Below are 23,250 nucleotides of genomic sequence, written 5' to 3' on the forward strand. Positions count from 1 at the left end.
AAACTCTAGATGATATTCACTTGTACGTCCGCACCATCGTTAACAAAAAAATATCATATATAATGAGCGTAAATAAATGGTTCACTTAATAAGAGACTCTCTAAGGCTATTCAATGCCTTTTCGTCGCGTTTTGCCCCTCTCACATGCCCAAATTCAAAAACATTTCCCCTTTGGCCCACGGTCTCCAAATGAACTAAACTTTTGGTGGCATTTAGCTAGTAGTATAAAGTAACAACATAAATAATTACATTGTTGTACTGATGCCGGAGTAGCTTGATGCACGGATCCGAAAATTTGGCCGAGCAGAATTTCGCCCCTTTTTGGCGGGTCACGAACACACTGACATCAGCCGCGCAATTTTTCCCGCGCGAAAGCTGTGAGCAATCATCAACTTTTACACATCGGGAGCTATCGCTGAAATAGAGAAACAAAGAAAATGTACTTTTTGTATTAGCTGTAGAGGGCGGCAAAGTCAAAATGTCGAGTTTTGCCCCGCGTCTCATTTTGCCCCGCCTTGCCCTACTATTGATAACAGTGCTGCACGTTGAACTCAGTACAAGCGCAAAGCCTATGTGTTAACGCTTGCACAGTGCAATTTTGGCGTCGACTGTGTGTATAGATAAACCCGAAGATTTGTTTCATCGTTGAGTAAGCTATTTTTTGTTATCATACCGAACACGTCTTCCCAAATCATGAGTGAACTCACTCATACACTCATAAGTGATTTTAAATATGAGTCAGCTTACTCCTGAGAGGGTGCGCTGGCCCATGCTGTCACTTGTTGCGTTGGCTAACGCTGGCTGATCGATGTCATGATAATATAACGCACGTGCACTGTGCCACGTCTCTTCCCCCTTGCATTAAACCGATTCACGAACTTTACAACAATCCCAATCAGTGAATTGCGGCGCCAACTGGTTGCTCATTGGTTTTCTTTTGGGGTACTATCAGAAAAAAAATCACGCTTTGATCACCGCAAGGCGAAGCAATGAATGCAATCGCAACAAATTGGAATGTTTTACGAAGTAAGGCCAGCAGCTATTTTTTTTTATCCAATCTCGCGTAACCCTACAAAACGTTGGTTCAAGCGAATGCGCCCGCTCTAGGGAGAGAAGCGGCTGTCGTGCTGCCTGTGGTCTCAATGCGAAGTAAGCGGAGAAAGCCCAGCATGTATACAAGCTGTCTCCTAACGTGTGCCGCGACTGCCTTCTTATGATCCAAATTCCCAGTTGCTGCTCGAGAGATGCAGCTCCCCCTACGCCCACAGGCGCCCGTTCATGCTCCTTCGCTCGACGAAAGACAGGCGGGGTATTTCTTCCTTGCTTGAGGTGTCGACACGCATCGCATGGCCGGCTCGATTCATGTCTGCTTTAGCCGCGTTCGTCCCCGACACTCGCGCTCTTTTACTGGCGCATAGAACATATATGTGCGGGGCGGTGTTATCGAGTTAGACTTTATACGAAGCATGACGACGATGGCGATGGCAGGAACCCGCCGAAAGTGTCCATATAATTGGTATCGCATTAAAACTCTTCGTGAATGAGCTTTGTCTGGCTCCAGGAATTCAGGAAAAACGGGACGATGATGTACGAGGTCATACAGACAGCAGTTTCGATCAGAGGTCAATGTGGCACGCCCCGTCGCCGCGCACGCAGATTAGTTGTAGCTTCAATTGACTTGCGCAAGAATGCTTTAATGTGAACCATCTCGTCGCCGCGCACGCAGGTTAGTTAAAGCATCAAAGGAGTTTTGCGCAAGAATACTTCGCTTCACACAGCAGTTAACGGGGGCTTTTAGCAGCACCTCGCTTAGCTTTGGCGATTTGCAGTCTTTTGTCTGCCTGCACTTTACCTTGGTTCTTTATCAAATGCAACATTATATAGACAACATGCACATAAGCGAAGTTCCTATATTTTTTATCTCGAAATTCCTGCTGATACTTTAAGCGTAGAAAAAATATATTTTGGTTTTTGGCGCCATAACTACGACGCGCGTAGGAGGCGCAACGTAGTGGGTGATGATGGATTAATTTTTGGCACTCACTACGGTGTCACGTTAACACGAGTGACTTTATTACGAGTCACTTCCATAACTAATATATAGTGATGACGCAAAAGTTACCGCACAGGTACGGTGACCGTACCGAATGGTGACGCAGCATTTTTTAGGCTTCAGGGGTTTCTAGGCTTGAATGTAAATATTCTGAGCACAGCGCTCACATGACAGAAGACAGTAAGAGGCTTTCGTCATCTGAGTGCCGCTCGTAGCAATGCTGTCGGTGTACGCAAGCAATCACGGAACGATTGTTAACAAATTTCTGAAGTTTTACGTGCCAAAACGACGATGTGATTATGAGGTACGCCGTAGTGGAGGGCTCCAGAAATTTCGACAATCGGGGAAACAATTCTTGGGGTTTGTAAATGAGTAGTATACTCGTTGCCAGCCTCACCTATGATTTATCTCCATCACTCGTCGATCTGGCTTAGCCTCTTCCACAAACGAAAAGTAGGGTGTGCTTCAATGGACAATTTCAGGAGATTCATTTGACCTTCGACAGGAAACGCATCGCAGAAATTTCGAAAGGTGATGAAGGCGCTGTTGAGGTTTTTAAAAGACACGAACTTGGACAAGTGGCTGCGACAGTGATGTCGTGTGCCACGCAAAAGTGACGGACTGTGGCTGACCATGCGTGGCTGTTTTATGCGCTGCCTTTCTCTTATTTTTTTCTCCATCTTTCAATCTGCCCCACCCTGTTAATAGCCTTCGTTTGCTGTCGGTTTTCAATTTTACGCGAATATAATGCATAAATGCTCTGTTAGGAGAGCCTGCGCGCAGCATTTCTAGGTAGGGATTGAGGTCCGCCAGGTTTGGCGACGAACTGGGGTGTGGGGTGCTCAATGAATAGTCAAGCCCACCCGCTTGCGCGGCGACCGCATGAGAGGCTTCGTTTCCCCCGTCCGTGCCAGTGTGTCCCGGTGTCCACAAAATTTCCGCATCGATGCCGCAATCCTGTAATCTCTTTAACTTTTTTCTAATATCGTTGGCCACCGCATCTTCAGTCGTTGTCGCTGTAAGTTCAGCCACCGCTTCGTACGAATCGGTCAGTATACGAAGCTACACCAGCACCTCTATTAAGCGACAAGGGCGGACTTACTCGCCAGCAAGAGATATTTCTGAATAAGGTTATGGCCATACGTCGGCAAACTCATGAGTCACTCAGACTCATATCGAGGCGTGAGTCTGAGTGAGTCCGGTTGAGTAAAGTGTTTGTGAGTCTGAGTCCGAGTGAGCCCTAAGGGCAAAATATATTGCATGAGTGAGTCTGAGTAAGCTCCACAATTTTTGCCGACCTATGGTCCTATCTACTCAACTTTAGCATTACTATCAGCCCTATGTCAGCTCACGTTTATACTCCCGTACACTCTCGCATACTTCAACGCACTGCCGTTCATATGTCAGCTCAATATTTATTGATCAGAGCCGTGAGTTGAGGAGGGAGAGGGGGAGGAGGTGCCTTGACCCCCCCGCAAACTCTTTCACGGGAAGTTACTGATAAAAATATCTCGTGTGAGTCATGACTTTCAATTAAAAGGTCCTTATTGAACTGCAAACTCAACTCGTATTTGAAGGTACGAGATCAAAAGGTGCTAAGTAGCGCACCGATTATGCGGGATATTGGCGTTAAAGAGCATTGACATTACGATATAAAAATGATAATTTAATGCTAACGGACTCACGAGTCGACTCACTCAGACTCAGATCGAGCCGTGAGTCTGAGTCTGAGTGAGTTCGAGTGAATAAAATTTTGGGGAGTCTGAGTCCGAGTGAGTCCGGTTGAGAAAAATTATAGTGAGTCTGAGTCCGAGTGAGTCCGGATGAGGAAAAGTTTGGTGAGTCTGAGTCCGAGTGAGCCCTGAGGATAAGATATGTTTCGTGAGTGAGTCTGAGTGAGCTCCAGATTTTTTGCCGACCTATGGTTATGGCCAATACAGCATACATTCCACATGTACTTGACAAATGGATTAGACCCAGACAAGCAATTGCAAACACTTCTCCTCGATGCCCACATTGTCAAGAGTTATGCAGAGCAGGTTTACACCACCTCATTTGTATTTGCTCAGCTTTCTCGCGAGGAAGAACACGCATCCAACACTTGCCACGCGACGACATAAGCGCTTTAGGAAACACACTACTGTCAAATGATGAAGCACAAAAAGCACTTGCGAATTATGCTAGTATAAGTGGCCTGTTTCGAGTGGTGTAGAAGAGGTCGACCATCTCGCGCGAGAGCGACTCCATTGAACCTATACTGAAAACAGATTCACACCAAGTGATGTTAATTTATTGTGCATATGCTGTTCACCCACCTTCCCCACCTATTCCCAAACTGCGGCCGAGCGCCTTCCTCTTCTGCAAAATAAAGGTTCATTCATTCATTCCCCACCCTGTTCCCATGTGTAGGGTAGCAAAGCGGTTGTCCTAAACTGGTTAACCTCCCTGCCATTCCTTCTCTCTTCTTGAGAGGCACATTTGAAGACCATGTGCGGCATAGTATTTTTACATGCCACCACGGTATGCCCCGCCAGCCCGCTCGCTAACGACGCAAGCTGTTTGGAAACATCTTGCTTTGACGGGTCTCTTTTTTGTTACGTGGCCTCGGGTGCATGGGCGCCAAGACAGAACTGAGCTCGAATTGGCAATTATTTCGCCGAAGTGTCTTTGCTAGCCTGCAGTGTCATGCTAGACTAAATCCTAGGTTGATATCCGGTGCAGGTTGCTATAGTATAAATCTGAGGCGGATGAGGGCACGAACAAAAAAATCATGCGAAAGGAGGATGCCCCAAGAGCACCCCTCTTCACGGTTAAGACCCTGGCCCTGCTTTTCCTAACATTTCACGTGGAAACAAAGTAAATGACGCTCGGTATGGCATTACTACTGCAACGCTACTGCTATCGCTTTACGGTTTATATTTTACATCTCTCGAATATGTGCGAATACAGCTGGCAAAATGTGAAACAGTTAGCTTCTGTGCTGTTACTTCCCCATTAATATGTGACGAAATGTAGGCACTGGATCGTGAAGTGGAACCGACTATTGGGAGGCCAAACCGGAGTTATTTCCTCGTACGACGGAGTGTCCTGCGCGCGTTGTTGGCTCAAACGTCTTGAAAATCGGCTGGAATACAAAGATATTACCTTTTGAAAAATTGTGCAGCTGGTGTATGGCCTTGAAGTCCAAGAGACCGGCAAAAGTGCATTGTCCAAATGGTATATCTCTGGACGATAAATGACTTTGGCTCAAAAAAGTTATCTATGCGAGCTGAGGTTATCTATTCCACGCACTGTTCGAAGCAGACAGTGAGTGGGACGTTGTTCAGCCGTTAAGAGGCAACAACTTGACGTCAGACATTTAGAGCGGAACCATTTTATTTCGCATGCAATGTATACAAAGATTTTGCTCGAATAGGCTCCGTAAAATATAGAACTTATAACAGAATTATTTTATAGACTTTCCATGAGTTCCGATTTTTCAATGATTTGATCAGACAAGTTTCATACGATAGGTCAATCCGATGCAAAAGAAGCATGAATAAATGCTATTGCCACGCGCGCTTCTTTTGCTATGTTTATGTAACTGGTTAGCTACACGTATATTCACTTTCTTGCGCAAACCGCGCCCGAATGTTTGGGAACCTTCCAGATTATTTCAGAATCTTCTTATAGGCTTCAGCGCGCAAACGCGAACAGTTGAGTTCATTCTGGAACCAACGCGGTCACCAGCGATAAGTCTCGAATGTTCAATGCCGCATGTATAAATGCCCACAGGCCTTACCACTGAACAGTTTATCGACGGCCGACGCTCTGTTCGCCGCTATCAGTGCGCAGTGTGTATTGCTGTAGTTCGACTTTCCCCGGCCACAAGTTCGGCCAAATAAAGTTTCCTCTTGAACACGACGACTACTGCCTTCGTCGACGTCACGGCCCTGTGACATCTGCTGGAGGTGCTTCCCGGTCCATGTACCGGACGCCCCCCTCCAGCCGTGAGCCAAGCCCACGCCCTCAAGGGAACATCGACGCCAACGCTGAGCAGCGAGCCAGTCGCAAGCAGCAAGGTCTTGCACCAGAATACGGACCCCTACCCGACAAGACCAGGATCACAACGAAGAAGACAATAGGGAGAATGACAGCCGCTGTGGCGCCTACAACGGTCGTCATGCATCAACTGAGGGAGCCGCCGACATTCCGCGAATCACCATGCGAGGATCCAGAAATCTGGCTGGAGGCCTACGACCGGGTCGCCACGTTCAACAACTGGAACTGCGACGAGAAGCTACGCCATGTCTACTTCCCCTTGAAGATGGCGCAAGGGCCTGGTTCGAGAATCCAGAGTCCACGCTAACATCATGGGACCTCTTCCGCACCGGATTTTTGAACACCTTCACGGGCGTTGTTCGTAAAGAAAGGGCTGAAACCCTTCTGGAGAGCCGTGTACAGCTCCCCAACGACAACATCGGGCTGTACATTGAAGAAATGACTCGCTTATTTCGCCATGCCGACCCCGCCATGTCCGAAGAAAAAAAGGCTTGGCTTCCTGATGCGGGGAGTGAAGGAAGAACTTTTGGCCGGACTTGTGCGCAACCCGCCGAAGACAGTCTCGGAATTCGTTTTTTTGGCCACGACAATCGAAAAAGCGCTATAAATCCGCCCCAGGCAATATAACCAACGCATGCCCACGTGGAGCTACGGGGATGTTCAAGCGCTGGGAACCAACGACCTGCGCGAGACGATCAGAGCGGTCGTGCGTGAGGAGCTGCAGAAGATCGCAACATCAGGTGGATTCGATAGCCGAGATCGTTCGTCAAGAGCTTCAGCAGTCACTTGGGGTCCCTGAACCACTACAGCCTCAGCCGCAAGACTTGAGCTACGCTGCTGCAGCCCGGCACACCGCCCCTCCCTCCAAGTCCACGTCAACACGTCGCACAGCCGCAGTACCGTCGCCAGAAGCCACCGCCATGACCAACGCAATACCGCCCGTCTGTCGGCCAACGCTACACGCCGAGGAAAACCAACGTTTGGCGCGCCCCAGACAACCGCCAGCACTGCTACCGTTGCGGGGAAGCCGGCCATACCTACCGCCGCTGCCAGTACCGACAGATGGGGCTACGCGGTTTCGTCGTCAACTCACCATGTCCACAGCGGGTTGAACGACCTCATGACATCGCTGGCTACCTCACAGGAGTGCAGTGGATACCCCGACAACCTTCCCGATCGCCGTCGCCAGCCCGCTACATGTCCCCGCAGCGCCGCCAGTACACCGGTCCTACTCGGGGCCGTTCAGCAAGGTCTTATCCGGAAAACTAAGGGCAGTAACCGATGGAGGTGCGGTTGCTGTACGGCGAAATACCGAAGATTCTCCGCCGCCAACAACGACGCCGCGACAGAATACGTCGCAATCCGACGAAGCCCTGACGTCGAAACTTTGTGGTCCGAAGACCTGACGACACAACGCGGAAGCAGTGCAACAAACCGACCTAGCCGTGATCCAACGCAACGACCTAAATGCAACGCAAGGCGACGAATTAGAGACCTCGACGTTCTTATAGACGGACAAAGTGTCACAGCTCTCGTCGATACCGAAGCCGACTATTCTGTCATCAGTGGACTGTTCTCCACGAAGTTGAAGAAAGTCAAGACCGCCTCGGAGGACCCCAAAATTCGGACTGCTGGAGGACACCTAGTGACGCCGAAGGGAATGTGGACAGCGAGAGTCACCATTAACATCCGGATTATCCCGCGAGCTTCGCAGTGCTACAGCTTTGCTCGAGAGACGTCATCCTTGGTATGGACTTCTTAAGCTTACATGGAGGAGCCATCGACCTGAGATCCGAGTCAATAACACTATCCACAGAAAAAGCATTACCAGAGCACACGCCGCCAGGAGAGCACGCCTTGAATGTGCTGGAAGGCCATATCCCCCTCCCCCCTCACACCAGCGTCATCATTCCCGTTGGCACTCAAAAATCAGCAAACCTGGAAGGCGTCTTTGAAGGAGACTAGCACTTGTTGATCGACCGCGAGATTTGCACCGCAAGAGGAATAGCCAAGCTGCGTGGTGGGAAAGCAACAGTGGTGCTCACAAATTTCAGCACCGAGTACAAGCACGTTAACAAAGGCACAACGGTTGCCTACATCAAAGAAATTGTGCAAGCCACCAGTGCTTTCGCCCTCACCCATTCTACCGAATCTACTCCGACGAACCGAGCTCCTCACCAGCTTTCGACGTCAATCCGAGCCTCCCGAAGTATAAGCAAGAACAGCTCAAAACCCTGCTCCTGCAATACAAGGACTGCTTTACATCGTCGTCAGGAACTCGGTAGACTCTAGTCAGAAAACTCCGCATCATAACCGAGGAAAGTGCCCGGCCACTCCGCCAGAGCCCGTACAGAGTTTCGACGCGAGAACACGAGGCCATTACAAACCAAGTCGACGGAATGCTACGCGACATCATCCAGCCTTCCAAGATTCCGTGGGCGTTACGCGTGGGGTTAGCTTCATTCATTCATTCATTCATTCATTCATTCATTCATTCATTCATTCAGGAAAGTTTCTCTTGATATATACACAGCCGAGTGGCACGCGCAGGCGCACTGCACGTACGTTACACTCACAGCTGGTGTGCTTATATTTCTCCGTTCTGACGGAGAACGCACGCACGTTTCACGTACCCATGTATACGTGTAGAAGGGGTTCTTGGAAGTTCTTGAACAAGGTCAACATCACCGTGATCAGTGAGCACCGGCAGCTGGACAGGACTTGTTAATCGGATCCATTCGTGATCGCGGCTATGAGGGGTCTAAGTGTAGTGAAGTGCGAGGTATAGTGCAGCTGGTAGAAATCCTGGATGCCTCTTACGATGAAATGATCTATGATGCCTCCTGTCGCGGACGTGGCAGCGAGGTCTGCTGATGCCCCCTCCACATCCAATCCGTCTTTCACGCAGTATAAAGACCAAGCGTTGTTGGGTCTTGATAAATCAATGTTGAAGTCACCGGTAATGATGAGAGGCCTGGTAATCTCGGCAGATTTATTGTAGGAAGCACTGACGCCGGTTTTTGCGTAATCCACGTGGTCCACGTTGCGGACCACGTGGACGAGTGGATGGTAGTTGAGCGTCTTTGAGGGGTGTTCTGTCTTCAGTTTCCTCACTTTCCTTGTGTCCGCCGCGGTGGTGGAGTGGTTAAGGTGCTCGGCTGCTGACCCGAAGGTCGCGGGTTCGATCCCGGCCGCGGCGGTCGCATTTCGATGGAGGTAAAATGTTAGATGCCCATGTTCTGTGCGATCTCGGTACAAGTTAAAGTATACCCGATGGCCAAAATTTCCGAATTTATGATATGATGGTGAAACCACCATGTCATATGGTGGTTTTCGGACCTAAAACCCCAACAATCATATCACCTTTCTTGTGTGTCAATGCGTGTGTTCGCGGTTACTGTGTTGGTTGAGACTCTGTATCACCTGTGGCACGTACCCGCATAACATGAAGTCTGGTTTACGGTTATGTGCCACACGTGATTGAGAGAAAGAGTTTCATGACGTGCGCGACAGGTATATTGCGTTATTCATGTCGTGACCAGCGAATCGTGTTCTTCATACACTGATCCCCTGCATGCTATGCCTATTTTGGCATATAACAAGTTATGGAGACGACCAGGAGAGCGCCCAGGCGTAGGCGGCTAGATAGATCGATAGATACGTAGATAGAAACGGCCAAATTGCCTGACGTTCGCTAAGAAATGCTTCGCATTTAAAAAATGCGGCATATGCATCTACCCAATGGCTGCTTTGCATGACATCGATTCCCACAATGGGTGTGATCCCGCTAATTTCACTGGTTATTCTACAAGACGTTGCACTAATTTTTACGCGCAAGCGTGCATTCCCCGTCTATGAAATGCGCAATGTGAAGGCCAAGAGAGAAGAGGAGGGTGCGCCGGCGAAAGCACAGACAAAGCGCACGGAGAAGCGGGGGCAGTGATACACTAGATCTAAGAATTTATCCCTACATCTAGGGTATTTTATCTGTTTCAAAGATTTAACGTCATTTTTTGTTGATCTAGAATTTTTGTGAGGCTCTGAACATGTTACGTTACGCAGCCTAATGAAAGGCGTTTCATCGGAGTAATGACGAGTTATTCTCAACATAAAAAGACTACAGAAACGATATTTCTCCCTACTTTGTGATTTTTATTTAAGATACCTTGTTGTGTTCTGCTTCGCTGAGTGCGGGCGACAGCAGTTCTGTAAGGCGAGATTGCCGTCTGCTGTAAAGTAGGAAGGTAAAGAAAACTTTGCCGTCGTGACTGTACTCCGCCCGTCTTGAGCTAGCAATGGCACCGAGCGCCGCGCGGCGAAGCAAACCATAGAAGTTTAAGGCCTTTGGTGGCACCCCAGCACAACGTCCGCTTCTGAAAGGCGGAGAAGCAAAGAGCTTCCTCGCGCGGACGACACACAAAAGGGGAGCCGCAAGCACGTCGCAACTGGCAATGACCCGCCGCTCGGGAAAAGGTCCCGAGCAGATAGGCTGCGTACTCTCGCAATGACCAGTGGTCCTGGAAGCGAGAGCTAGGGCAAACCACCATACGCGTGGGCCGTCAGCAAGTGCGGCTCAGCGTAATACGACCACGCACAAACACCACGCACCACTCTTTGGCTTAGCGCGCGGTACCGGATCTAGCACAAAGGTACATGCGCCCGCCGTGGGCGCTAAGGCACCGTTAGGCATGCTGCAGTGCGAACGATTCGCACAGGAAGGAAAACACATCCTTACCGCGCGCTGCCCTGGTAGTAGTGCTTACCACGGCACTCTGCTCAGCGTGCAGCGACCTGAAAGCGCGAGCATGGGCGTGGCCTTCATATGAACTAGACTGGCGACAATCCAGGATTAGGCTGTCTGGTGTCGCTGGGCTGCCAACTCCCACGTCGGAATCCACGGGAAGGCCACATTGGCTGGAGCACCAGCACCGCGGGGCCCTCCGAATGTGGCTGGGGTCCCATGCACATCCCAGGCGGCCGCCACCTACGCCGAGGCGGGCACCTGACCCCTGGCACTGGTGTTCCTGCACTGCGCCGACGCCTACACCAGGCTCCCGACGGCCGAGCCCTCCTCTTCTGTCTTGTCTCAGCATTCCTCATACATGGGGAGGCTGTGCCGCCTCTACAAGGAGGTCCTTGGGAGCCCTTAGGCAAACGCCATACAGCCTCCCTCTCGGTAGCGGCCACCAGTCCCTGTCACTATTGAGCTACCAAGGGTCACCAAGCGGCAGGGGCGTAGCCAGGGGTGGGGGGCGCAAGCACGTCGCAACTGGCAATGACCCACCGCTCGGGAAAAGGTCCCGAGCAGATGGGCTGCGTACTCTCGCAATGACCAGTGGCCCTGGAAGCGAGAGCTAGGGCAAACCTCCATACGCGTGGGCCGCCAGCAAGTGCGGCTCAGCGTAGTACGACCACGCACGAACACCAGGCATCACTCTTCGGCTTAGCGAGCGGTACCGGATCTAGCACAAAGGTATACGCGCGTTGGGGGGGTTCGAACCCCCCGAAATTTTTCAGTTTTGCTTGCGTATATATACACTCGCACATACAAACGCACGCACGAACATACATAAGTATGATTGAAGCCCCCCCCCCCCTCCCCCGAAAAAAATTTCTGGCTACGCCCCTGCCAAGTGGCCTTCCTCCACGTGCGCACTGAGACAGATGGTCGCCTCGTTGAAGCACGAGAGCCATGCCGAACTCCTGCATATGTACGTAGACGGTTGGGTCGTACCGGACACTGGCTCTTCAACGGCAGCTTGAACCGCCCCTGTGCTGCACAAGGGGGAGATGTGCCACCTACCGCGAGCTCGGTCGCCGCAGAAGTTCCAGGCTTCCATTCGGCTGTCGACTTGTTCATGGAGGACCTGCCCTGGAAACCGGTGGCGACCTTAAGACAACTCTGCTCAGCGTGAAGCGACCTGAGCGCGCGAGCATGGCCGTCGCCCTCATATCAACTAGACTGGCTACAATCCCGGGTTATGCTGTCTAGTGTCGCTGCGCGCCGCCAACTCCCCCGTCGGAATCCACGGGAGGCCGACAGACCCGCGAAGAGTGCGCACGACAACGACGCTCCTCATATCACAGCTGTCACAAGGCATCGCCTGCGGCGTCACCTACAGGCAAGCCACCCAGACCGGCAGCACAGCGAAGCTTCACCAGGAGGAGATCCTCCTGCGCATACGGGTTGGGTACATGGACCGACGCTACCGGCTGGTAGCGTCGGTGCTGGAGACGACGCTACCGGCGCCGTCTCCAGCACGTGCATCCCACTGGTGCATCCCGCACTGTGCCGGAGACTCGCGCACCTGCTCCTGACCTGCCCGCCCATAGCCAGCGGAGACGTCAACTACTGTTGGCATAATGTACGCTGGGTCTACCATCCAGTAGTTAGGAGGACCTGCTTTTTGCGCGCTGCAGTCAGGGTCCGGCCCTGCAGAGCCTCGATCGTCGAGTTCCTAGGTTCGACGGGGCTGTCATCCTCGCTATAGAGACGGCTCCCCCGACTTCCAGCGGCCTGTTTTGAGGGCACCACCTCATCCGAGATGCTTTCCAGCCCAACGAGAGCCCAATCAACTCAACCTTCTCTCTTTTCTACCTTGCGTTGTGTCCCCCTCTGCCCTGCCGCAATGGCGCTGAGCCGTGCTCCCGCTATGGCTGCAGACGATAGTGGCATCATTTCCATTTCCTAAAGAACCACCTTTTTCTCTCCCTCTCGATAACGCCAAATCGCGGCGCTCCGAGAACGCGGGCCACCACGAGAAGCGGCGCATCGTCGAAGGTGGCACCTCCTGTCGCCGCGGGGTGAACGGGAGCGGGAAGGGATCAGCAGAAGAGGCGAAATGCCGGCGCAGAGGTTTCGGGCACGCCTCGATCCCCACACCCTCACAAACAGTACATAAATTTTTACAGGCATGATAAAGCCTGGAGAAGACCAAATGAAACGTAATGTCGTAAACGAGTGATATTTCCCTCGCGCATGACGTCAGCGCGCAGGCGGGTGGTGTATAATTCCTTGCGGTTTCGTGCTACAAACTGGTGGTTGTTAATTTCCCTTTCTTGGTGTCACCTCCGCTGCACTCGCTGGTCTAGCGCGCTACTGATATAATAGTTTGCGTTCTTATAAAAAAGTGTGTACAGACAAAATGACGGTCACATAGTGCAGTGAACATCACATGGTTGTCCGTCAACCTTGGGCTGCGCCCCCCTTCTGAGGAATTTAATAATAAAGCGGCACTTTCGTATGAAACGCTACAGGTGCCGCAGCGTCGTGTGGTCTCTTGTGTCTGGGGTGCGTCTATTCCTGTAGTATGGCTTAGGCCCAGCGTCGGTTAGATATTGTGAGAGGGGCACGGTCTGAAGGTCCCTCCAAGCCATGAAAGGGCTACGCCCGCCAGACCATCTCGTCTTTCCCGGGAACATCGTTGAGAACTAGCGTAACTTTCGTCAGCGTTTTGAACTTTACTTCGAAGCCTCCGAAAGAGAGAATGAACGCAGCCGGAAGCAGAAAGCGGCGTTGCTACTCCATGTCGCCGGGCAGGAAGCTATCGAAGTATTCGGCACTTTTGGTTGCACATAGACAGAGGAGAGATATGACACACTTCTTCAAAAGTTTGAGAGCTACTGTCACCCTCGTACGAATGAGACTTTCGAACGGTACTTGTTTCGGAAGCGCGTCCAGGCGGATGGCGAGCCTTTTGAAGGCTTTGTGAGGGTCCTGCAGTTGAAAGCACAGAGTTTCAAGTTCGGAACGTGAATCCATGATAAGTAATCAAATTGTGTTAGAAACAGCTGATGACCACCTTCGAGAGCGCCTACTCAGGGAAGACTCGCTATCACTCGAAAGTGCTATTAAAAGAGCACAATTCGTAGAAATGGCCGCAAATAAAGAAAGTGTGGCAAGCTCCGCGAACAAAAACTGTTCAAGTCATCAGCAAAAAAAAAATGTGTCAAGCAAGGACAAGACATCAAAAAAAGGGCCTGCAAGAAGTGCAAGAGGTGGCATGAACCGAAAAAAATGCCCTGCACATGGTCAACGGTGCAGAAAGTGGGCCGGCAGAATAATTTTGCTGCAGCCTGCAGAAGAGAGAAAGCGGTCGACGATCTTGATGAAACACGCAGCAACTGGTCGAACGCGCACTATGAAGTATCACAAGTTTGTGCCAGCAAGAGCTCAGAATGGGTGGTAGACGAAACCGTGAAAACTTACCGCCATATCCACGAAGTGAATGACGTTAGAGGAGCTTGGTCGGAGATGATCGGGTAACCCGCGAATCCTCCGTACACATCCTCTACCATAATATACAGACGTGATAACGTTGTTATATATATATTAGCCCTCTTCGCTTCGGCCTCCCGGGCTCTCACCGCAGGGTCTTTGCGGCGAGCCCAAGCTGCTGTTGCGTAGCGAGCCCGCCGCACTGCTGCCTTGGCTGGGGTGTTCATGCTGCGGAGCGGCAACGAAGAGCGTTCACTGAGTGAGCTCCCGGCGAAGAGAAAGGAAGCGCGCCAAACGCGAGCGCCAAACGAGAGGCGCGGCCCTCTAGCGGTCACCTATCTAAGTAATGGATGCGGCGAGCGTGGTGTGCGCCGCCTTGAGCGGCGGCGCGCCATCTAGTGAGCATTCTTGAAATCACCGGAGAGAGCGCAGCTGCGCCTCTGGTGGGAGCAATGAGCACTAGTGTACACGCCGCTCCTAAAACACCAAGCTGAAGCTGAAAGTAGACACGGGATCACATGTAAACTTAATTCCTGTGCGTTGGCTCAAGGATATCTGAGGCCACCACTACAAGCTTCAGAAAAGCAAGGCGACGCTAAGCAGTTACCGCGGTCAAGCCATCAACCATCTTGGAACAGTAGCGATGCCAGTTACTCACCAAGGCAAGACTGTGAGCGTAAAATTTTTTTGCGGTGTTAAAAAGATGTGCCCAACTCGGACACTCCCTGCATGCGAGGACTTGGGCCTTGTGCGTCGCACCGCTGATGTATCGGCAAAACAGTATCAAGTTGGACCGGGACAGGCAGCGCTTCGGGAGCGCGTCATGAAAGACTACCCGAACTTGTTTCGCAGCTTGGGATGCGTTCGAACACCTACAAAATAGTGCTTCGACAAGGAACGCGTCCAGTTATTCACAACACGCACCGTGTGCCCCACCTCCTCAAGCAACCGCTAAAGGATGAGTTACAGCGTATGAGCAGGCATCATTACAAGGGTTGATGAACTAACTGAATGGTTATAGTTGAAAAAAAAAGTGGTGCTCTGAAAACTTGCATGGATCTACGGAACATTAATGAATGCTCAAGCGTGAGCATTTTGGAATGACGAAACGTGAAGAAAATGAAGCCGAGCTGATAGGTGAGCGTGTGTTCTCAATATTTGACGCGAACTCTGGTTTCTATCAAATTCCGTTAGACGAAGAGAGCTCTCGCATCTGCACGTTCAGCACGCCATTTGGGCGTTTCAGATTTCTTCGCATGCCATTCGGTTTAGCGTCTGCACCAGAGGTGTACCAGAAGGCCATGTCGCATGTATTTGATGGTGTCTCGGGTGTGAGAGTGTCATCAGGTGGCGGCTCGAATGAAAAAGAGCATAAGGCGTTTGAGGGCCGCGCTGTACGCGTCTCAGACGCTGAGAAGTGTGAAATGGGTATGGAGGAAATAATTTTTCTAGGTGATAAGACCAGTGAGAAAGGCACACAGCCATCGCCTGAGCTCATCAGCCGCGTCTTGCAATGCGCTTGCCTTCGTGTCTAGTCACTCGTCTGTCTCCGTTAACGTCACTCACTCTTGAACTGGGAGTCTCGCAATACAGCACTTATTGCCACAATGACACAACACCGAAAGCCGCATGCAAAGCAGTCTTAAAACAACCAATCCACATTCTGTGAGCCGTGCAAACATGTCCATTACCAGCTTCCCAGCTCCACTGATATGGACTTTAATAAGGCGCCTATTCTGCTTCACAGAAGAGAAGTACGAGGAGTTAGGCAGTGCTTTACATTGCAAATTATCTCTCCAAGCAAGATGTTTTGTATATGAAAAATGGAATTCCGCAAGCTTCATGTCACTGAAGAGCGATCGCGTTTTGTCTAAGCGGAAGGAGCCGAGTGTCCAAATGTTGGCCTTGTGTTCAAATGAATCGAACTTGTAAATATTAATCCCAATACAGGTTAGAAAGGGAAAGGTGTCGCTGTATTCCAACAGCCGTGCTGCCGAGCACGAAGGAACTGTAACTAGAAGCGTGAATCTCGTGCAACATTTTCCTTGTTGCCTGCACACGTCGAAGGAACGAATGCTGGATACAGAGCGGGAGTTCCTGTGGGCAGCCTGGGTCGCGAAATAATTTGTTGCACGGCCGCATTTCTCATGAAGCTGGCGAGGTCCCGCCATTATAGAGAGATGTGAAGCGCTTCAAATGGTCGCTGAATTGGCGCGATTTCCGGCAACATCAACTGGTTGCATCAATAGAACACCCCAGCACATTCAGGCGAGGAAAAACTCCTGCTGATGTAACTAAAAGTCATTTATGCCATGCAGTGATGTGTCTCGTGCGATGGAGGACAAGGCGAGCGGGCACAAGAAGCAGGCAAACGCATGCAAGGCAAAGACTGCCGTCAAAAGGTAGTGGAAGTGCTCACATTGCAACTAACTTCCTCATACACGGTCCCTAGTGCCTATAGAAAAGAAGAGGGAGAAAGGAAGGGTTAAACAGATCATCCCTTCCAATGGCACACATGGTACACATCGTAAGAGTTTCAATGATACTATCGCCACTGTTCCACAAAGCAGCGTCGACGAGTAGCAGATTCACCTTCTGTGCAGTAATGATATATACCATACATTACGCAGTTATGCGCTTCCATAAAAAAGCGCACACTAAGGTAATCTGCGAGTGTCTTTTCGTATCTCCATAACTCAGCCCCTTTCATACTTAGGAAAGGGGTTTAGGTAACTTACTACATACAAAAGGGTCCTTTCGAAGCCATTACATTCTTTCCAGCCCATATCAACACAAAATCGCTTTAGGGCGTCTATCTGTTAAAAAACAATAACCGTCATATGGCAAGCTTGCATTCCCTTTAATCACGACCAGAATAGCGTGTCTCCACCTCCAGCCTGCCCAGCGATGCCACTTTCCATTCCATCACCCATCGCTTGGTGCCCATTGCGCAGCTCCAACCTTGGCATCACGTTGCCTGCCCAGGTCAATTTTTTTCTCCTATTAATGTCAACTAGGATACTTGTATTTATTCACCGACACACTCTGCTGACTTCGTATACCTTCATTTTACATCTACCATTGCCTGGTTTTTAAGTGTTAAACGTAATGTTCACGACGAATACAGTTGTAGGACAAAAATACGTCGCATAGGGTACAATGGTTCTTAGAAGGCACGACTGCTTTGTTTACAGCGATGTTAGCCATCGAATCTTTTTGCTGTTTACAAACACACGCCCCGAGCGGCTTCCGGTACTGCCCACCGACGTAGCCTGCTAAACGTATTGGCTATGACGAGTAGCCCGAGTATATGGCGAAACAACAGCCCGTAGATTTTCAACACTTTTCCTTGTGCATTCCCACAATTGAGGAAGTAAACGTCGCCCTAAGCTGAACACATTTCTACGAGGCAAAATACATCTGAAAATGTAGAAAGCGGCTTCCCGTACGCTGAAGCAACTTAGCCCTGCCTTCGTAAACAAGCCTATTCCTCCTGACAAACCTGGCGCCGCAATAACGCGTTTCATAAACAAACGCTCTGTCTGACCTTTTGTGAACTGAAGTTTTTCGGGACGCCGCTTATCCATCCTTTGCGAAGCGGATCCATATGTGAAACACACCTACACACACGAGCCCATGCGCGAAGCCACCAAAGTTCGTCCATCAAAGACCCGTTGTCTAGAAGAATATTTGCCCTATGGTGTGTTTCTTTGCGCTTTTACGTTCGTGTGCTGCGTGTAGTCTTACCTATTAACGTGTAACTTGTAGTCCCGATTGTACATGCAATTGTTCATTTGATTTCTAAGCCTTTTTGTTATGAATGCGTAGATCATGAATACGCCTGCTCATATAAATATTTGCATATAAGTATGCCCCTCCTACTTTGGGCCGGCAAACTCGACCCGCAGTATCAGGAAATAAATAAATAAATACATGGCGCCACACGCACACTGTGGCCAATAAGTGTAGGAAGCCAGTTCGGCGGTGTTACACAAAGAATAAGTTTTATTTGTAAACAACCTGCATATCTCTCAAGCCTGTAATCTGGCATAAATGGCGGAAACGTACAAAGGGACGTACCCAGCGAATTTCATTGAGATTGATTGAACTCGAAAAATCAAACAACCGAAAATTAAAAATGAAATGCCTTTGAATTTCTGCACAATACACCGTTCTATTTCCCTCTTTCATTCCTGCTTAGTGTTACAGCAATATCCTGGATGAAAGTAGCAATGAATCAAACCCACAACCTGAGCGGGAACATCATTTAAATAAGCGCGCAAAGAATAGAAGGGCAAAGAGATATTTTGGGGAAAGCGCAACGATGTCGCTTCATGGCGCTCATTCTCCTTGTCCACACCAAAAGAGAAGGAATTCCGTGGCCGGCTACGAGGAGTGCGCTATTTTCTTGTCACGTAGTGGCCAAGAGGCCCCAGATTGCTGGTGCCGCTAAACAAACGCGCAGTGGTTTTTGATTGAGCCGGCGCCACGTCGCTAGCCAGACTCGATGAATGCGGCGCGCGTGGTCACATCCTTGGGTTCCCCTCTCAAGGGCAGCTGGAACGATTTATATTTACACACGCCGCGGCTCGGCAGAATCAGCGCGAGCTGTTTTTCAAGAAGAAACCTTGACAACGTCTACCAAATACAAAAAAAAAACAGAGCTAGGCCTGAAAAAGCGGGTGTGCGGGGCCTTGTCAAGAGCCAAGCAAAAGTTCTTGTCGCAACAACAGAGTTGTGCAGAGCAAGCCCACGCTCCCAACAACGCTAGCTTTCGTTGGCACAGATCATCGTTACACAGACTAGTGTCCTTGCGTCAATGCTTTTCGTCCACGCACTAATGCTGGACTCGATACGCTTATCGGCATTGCACGAAAGCCAGATGCACTTCTTCAGCGTTTACAATCGCACTCAGCGAGTCAAGTTATTATTTATTCGTTCATTTTTTAATTCGCCTCACTTATTTGCGGGCCTTCTGCTGCTTGCCCCGCCATCCCTCTCTAGAGTTTTCTCACATTACATAAAGGAAACAAGGTGACATTTAAGGGCTCGTTTTTCTTTGTTAGACACAATATTAATGAGAACTAACAGACAATAATGCCAAGGAAAGTATAGGGGGTGTTATTTCTAGTAATTAGAATATAAATGTGAAGAAAGTAAAGTGGACGAAAAGATAACTTGCCGCCGGCTACGTGACGCCAACAGGCAGAAAAAGAGTGTTTCACACTCGCCGCCATGGCTGCGACCGGCGCTGACTAACACTCCTAGGTCTAAATGTACATATATACCCCATAAAGTGGACGAGAGGATGACCGCCGCCGTAGCTCAGTGGCAGAGCATTGGACGCGTTATTCGAAGGTCGCAGGTTCGGTCCCTGCAGGCGGCAAGTTATCTTTTCGCCACTTTACTTTCTTCACATTTATATTCTAATTACTAGAAATAACACCCCCTATACTTACCTTGGCATTATTGTTAGTTTTCATTACTATTGTGTCTCGCATTACATGGTGACATAACATTTTTCGACAATTATTTGCTGAAGAAATACCTGCATGTTTATCCAGGTGATGTTGACTCAGCGGATGATACTCTTATAAAAAAAGAACCGGCACATTAACTGAATACGAACCGTTTACTTGTCACAAAAAGCACTAACCTCTTAACAAGTGAAGGTAGCAAAATGCAGGTTAGTGATATTCGCTACCTATTTTGAAAGTAAATAGCGCTGACTCGAATGGTTAGTCCGTAATGAAATTGTTAGTAACCATATTAACTCTAGTGGACTAAAATCAGCCAATTAGAGGTCTACGGCTATTTTTTATGTGTGCGTGTGCATTGCCATATCACAATGATTTTATTACAAAAGTATATACAGCAGAAAATACGAATGATTCTATTGCAAAATCATATACATGATAAAATACCAAGTGGCATTTTCCGCGTACATTATTAATGGCGGCTAATTGCTTCATATAATTACCATGGTAAGTACGCATCACAGCAACATACATATAGGCATGAAGGGATCACATACGAGAACACACACGCAAACGCACACACAGAATATCAAGACTTCTACGTAGCCGGGATCTACTCTAAGAGCAGTTTCAACACTAAGCCGAAAAGGACTAAAATGGGGTATGGCATTGGTCCTTCAGGAGACCAAATGGGCTGCCACAGATTTTGAACAATGTTTGGACCAACGGCGGGAGTAACTGCAGGGGTTCAACTTTTACTATCTAGCAGTTACTCCAGTTGGTTTAAACGTTCGTCTCGTAGAATGTTCCAGAGGGACTAATAGTTGAGCCGTGTGGACTAACCGAGAAAAGAAAAGGAAGGCGATTCTTCGCTATGTCGGCGTAATTCTTGGTATTTCTAACCAGGGTGTCCGAACGAAATGTTTTTTGTTTCGGTTTTATTTCTTGCCACCGCAAAAAGTTCCGTTCGTTTCTCTTCCTTATCGAAAAAAAAAATGTTCCGTAGCGATCGTAATGGTTTTTTTATCATAAAAAAAAGGTAATCATAAAAAAAAAACATTGGATTTCTGATGCAGTTACTTGCCCTCCTCTTAAGAAAGTTGGACAAGGGTAAAACACGTTCTTCAGATGAGCGGAAGTAACTGTATCCCGAATTCCTAACAACTAGCATAAGCCAGTATTAATTTCAAAGTCATAGTATTTATTTTCTCAAAAAACAAATACGAATTCTTTTAGTGGGCTCAATGCTTTGTATCAAGGAAGTGAGCACGATCTCAGAAGCAGCACGTCATTGAGTGTACTCTCTGATGTGCGAGACCACTGTTCTAATAATAAAAAAGATCGCCAGGCCTGCGCGGAACACGCAGCACAGTCACAGCGAAAGCTGGAAGAGCGGACTTTGTAGAACCCATTGTAGAGTCTCTTGGGACAACTAATACAAGTACACATGCAAGGTACCCACTACGCCATAAATCATCGCAATTTTTCTGAAGTAGCGAAGTTTCCAGTATGCCATTTTTCGTCATTCTTCGGAGAATCGTGGTACCCGCTACACATCTGTAAGGCATTATGTGCACTTTGTGCTGTGGCTGATGATGATGAAGCATTATGGCTGGGCACTTTGCGGTAAGTGGGAAGCAGTGTTGCGGAATGGGTGCCTGCCTTCCATTCCGGTTCCATTCCGGGGAATTAGAACTTGCCGCAATTCCATTCCTTTCAATTCCTCGAAATGAAAAAAGTTAGCCCATTCGGACTCTGGGAATGGCTGGGCAGCTCAATTCCATTCGTGCAGTTCTTCAGCGTAGGAAAGGCATCTTGATAATTTTATGGAGTTAAGAATGAACGCCCCATAGAGCTGATGTCATCAGATGCATTAAGAACAGCAAAAGTACGCAAAACACGTTACGAAGGTCGAGGGATAGTAGCTTGGTGACATATCTTGTGGAGTACAACCACCCTACTAATTCCCATAGCGGCAGTTCGCCCGCTACCTATAGTATTTGCATGGTCAGCGTGTTCGAACGAATGGTGGTGTTTTAGTACTGTTTAAGCTTAAATGTGTTAATGCTAAAATGACGACATAGCGTATTTTTTGCTGAAAAAAGTAGTATTCAAGAAGACTAGTTTTGCCACGCGTCTGGAGCGGTCGGGAATATGGAGAAAACTGAGATTTCGTTAATGTGGAAGAAAACCCTCTAGATCTGCTGGTATTAGTTGGAACAGTGCACGGCTCTGGCACCTTCTGCGTCTGCATCGAATACAGAACGCTGGGAGCGTCAGCACTCACGCTTGCCAAGCGCGCCTCGCAAGCATGGATGGGGTGAGGAGAACTTTCTGTGTTCACCTGTGTCTTCCTTGTCGCAAAGGTTATTTACGTGTGTCAGGTACTAAGCTGCTCGTGAGATAAGGCACAGAGTATTCGCCACTTTCGTGTTGGGGTATCAATGGAAACCAACGCGCAGAAATAATTTGATTTCTCTCTTCTGTGTCTGCTGGGATAATGCATGTGTTTGTATACTAACTTATGCCTCGGTTTGTAGTAGGCGCGTTGCTTATAAATGTACCATGCCTGTAATTAGCCAAGCCATTTTAAAAATACTGTTTTATTGTTAATTTAGAGGCTCTGACTTACTAATGTTTGAAGCTTGAAAAACAGGACGCGGACGACAATGTACTATATTTTCGGAAAAAGCCGCAATTCTATTTCCATTACATTCCGTGCAAAAAGCGCTTAATTCCATTCCCATTCCATTCCTCCAAGCGTTGTCCCCATTCCATTCGGGGGTCGCCAAAATGTGGAATGATTACGGGGTTATTACAATTCTGGTGGGCCAACTCCGCAGCACTGGTGGGAAGCATTAAAGCACTCTTTGAGCTATTAGCATTCTCTGATGACTGGATGTTATTTTCCTCTTCTGCCAGGCTATATTACATATGTTAACGCGATTCCTTGCCCGACATGAAGCCTGTATAGAGTGTTTTTGTGAAGGAGTCACAAGCACCAGCGTGGCACTCTGGTAGAAGACCCGACTGCCACGCAGAGGGCGCGGGTTAAAATCCCATCCCATCCTAGAAATTTGTTTCTCATTAAATTTTTTTTTATATCACGCGATAGCGGTCACGGACACCAGCGGCGGCGGCGGACAACTATGGTGCCAAAGTCAGCTGTTGTGATCTCATAACAGCTTTCGCTGTAACAAACTTCAGCTCTGACAATGCCCTCTCCACTTTGGCCTGCGTAACAGACGCGCGAAAGTCCACTTGCGGTAATATAAACATCTCTGGTTGCCACTGTTTTCATTTCTCGCGCAATTTCAAGATATCTTTGCTTGCGAATTCCTGCCTGAGGTACGCGCTAATACTGTACCCTGAGATATGCATAATTGCTCACGTTGTATGAGCTCAGTTGTTCCGGATCGCGAAGCTTTCTCGTGAACCGAAAAACGATTGAAAAAATTTCG

At 49.0% G+C, this 23,250-nt stretch overlaps 2 protein-coding genes across 7 annotated transcripts in view; both read right to left on the bottom strand.

Annotated features, from left to right (window-relative positions):
* Positions 1-23,250, bottom strand: part of LOC119379463 (uncharacterized protein ZK1073.1) — a gene marked incomplete at its 3' end in the record, with an annotated part of 493,970 nt that overhangs the window by 432,985 nt on the left and 37,735 nt on the right. For 3 of the 6 annotated variants that reach the window (XM_049411985.1, XM_049411987.1, XM_037648766.2), the window contains 1 exon segment: positions 16,732-16,767. In XM_049411985.1, coding sequence (XP_049267942.1) covers positions 16,732-16,767 — 36 coding nt within the window. 6 annotated transcript variants of the gene reach the window in all.
* LOC125756928 (uncharacterized) overlaps positions 1-23,250 on the bottom strand; it is a 120,258-nt gene that overhangs the window by 26,962 nt on the left and 70,046 nt on the right. The window lies entirely within an intron of this gene.

Source organism: Rhipicephalus sanguineus, chromosome 1 (genome assembly GCF_013339695.2).
Source record: "Rhipicephalus sanguineus isolate Rsan-2018 chromosome 1, BIME_Rsan_1.4, whole genome shotgun sequence".
NCBI classification, from domain to species: Eukaryota; Metazoa; Arthropoda; class Arachnida; order Ixodida; family Ixodidae; genus Rhipicephalus; species Rhipicephalus sanguineus.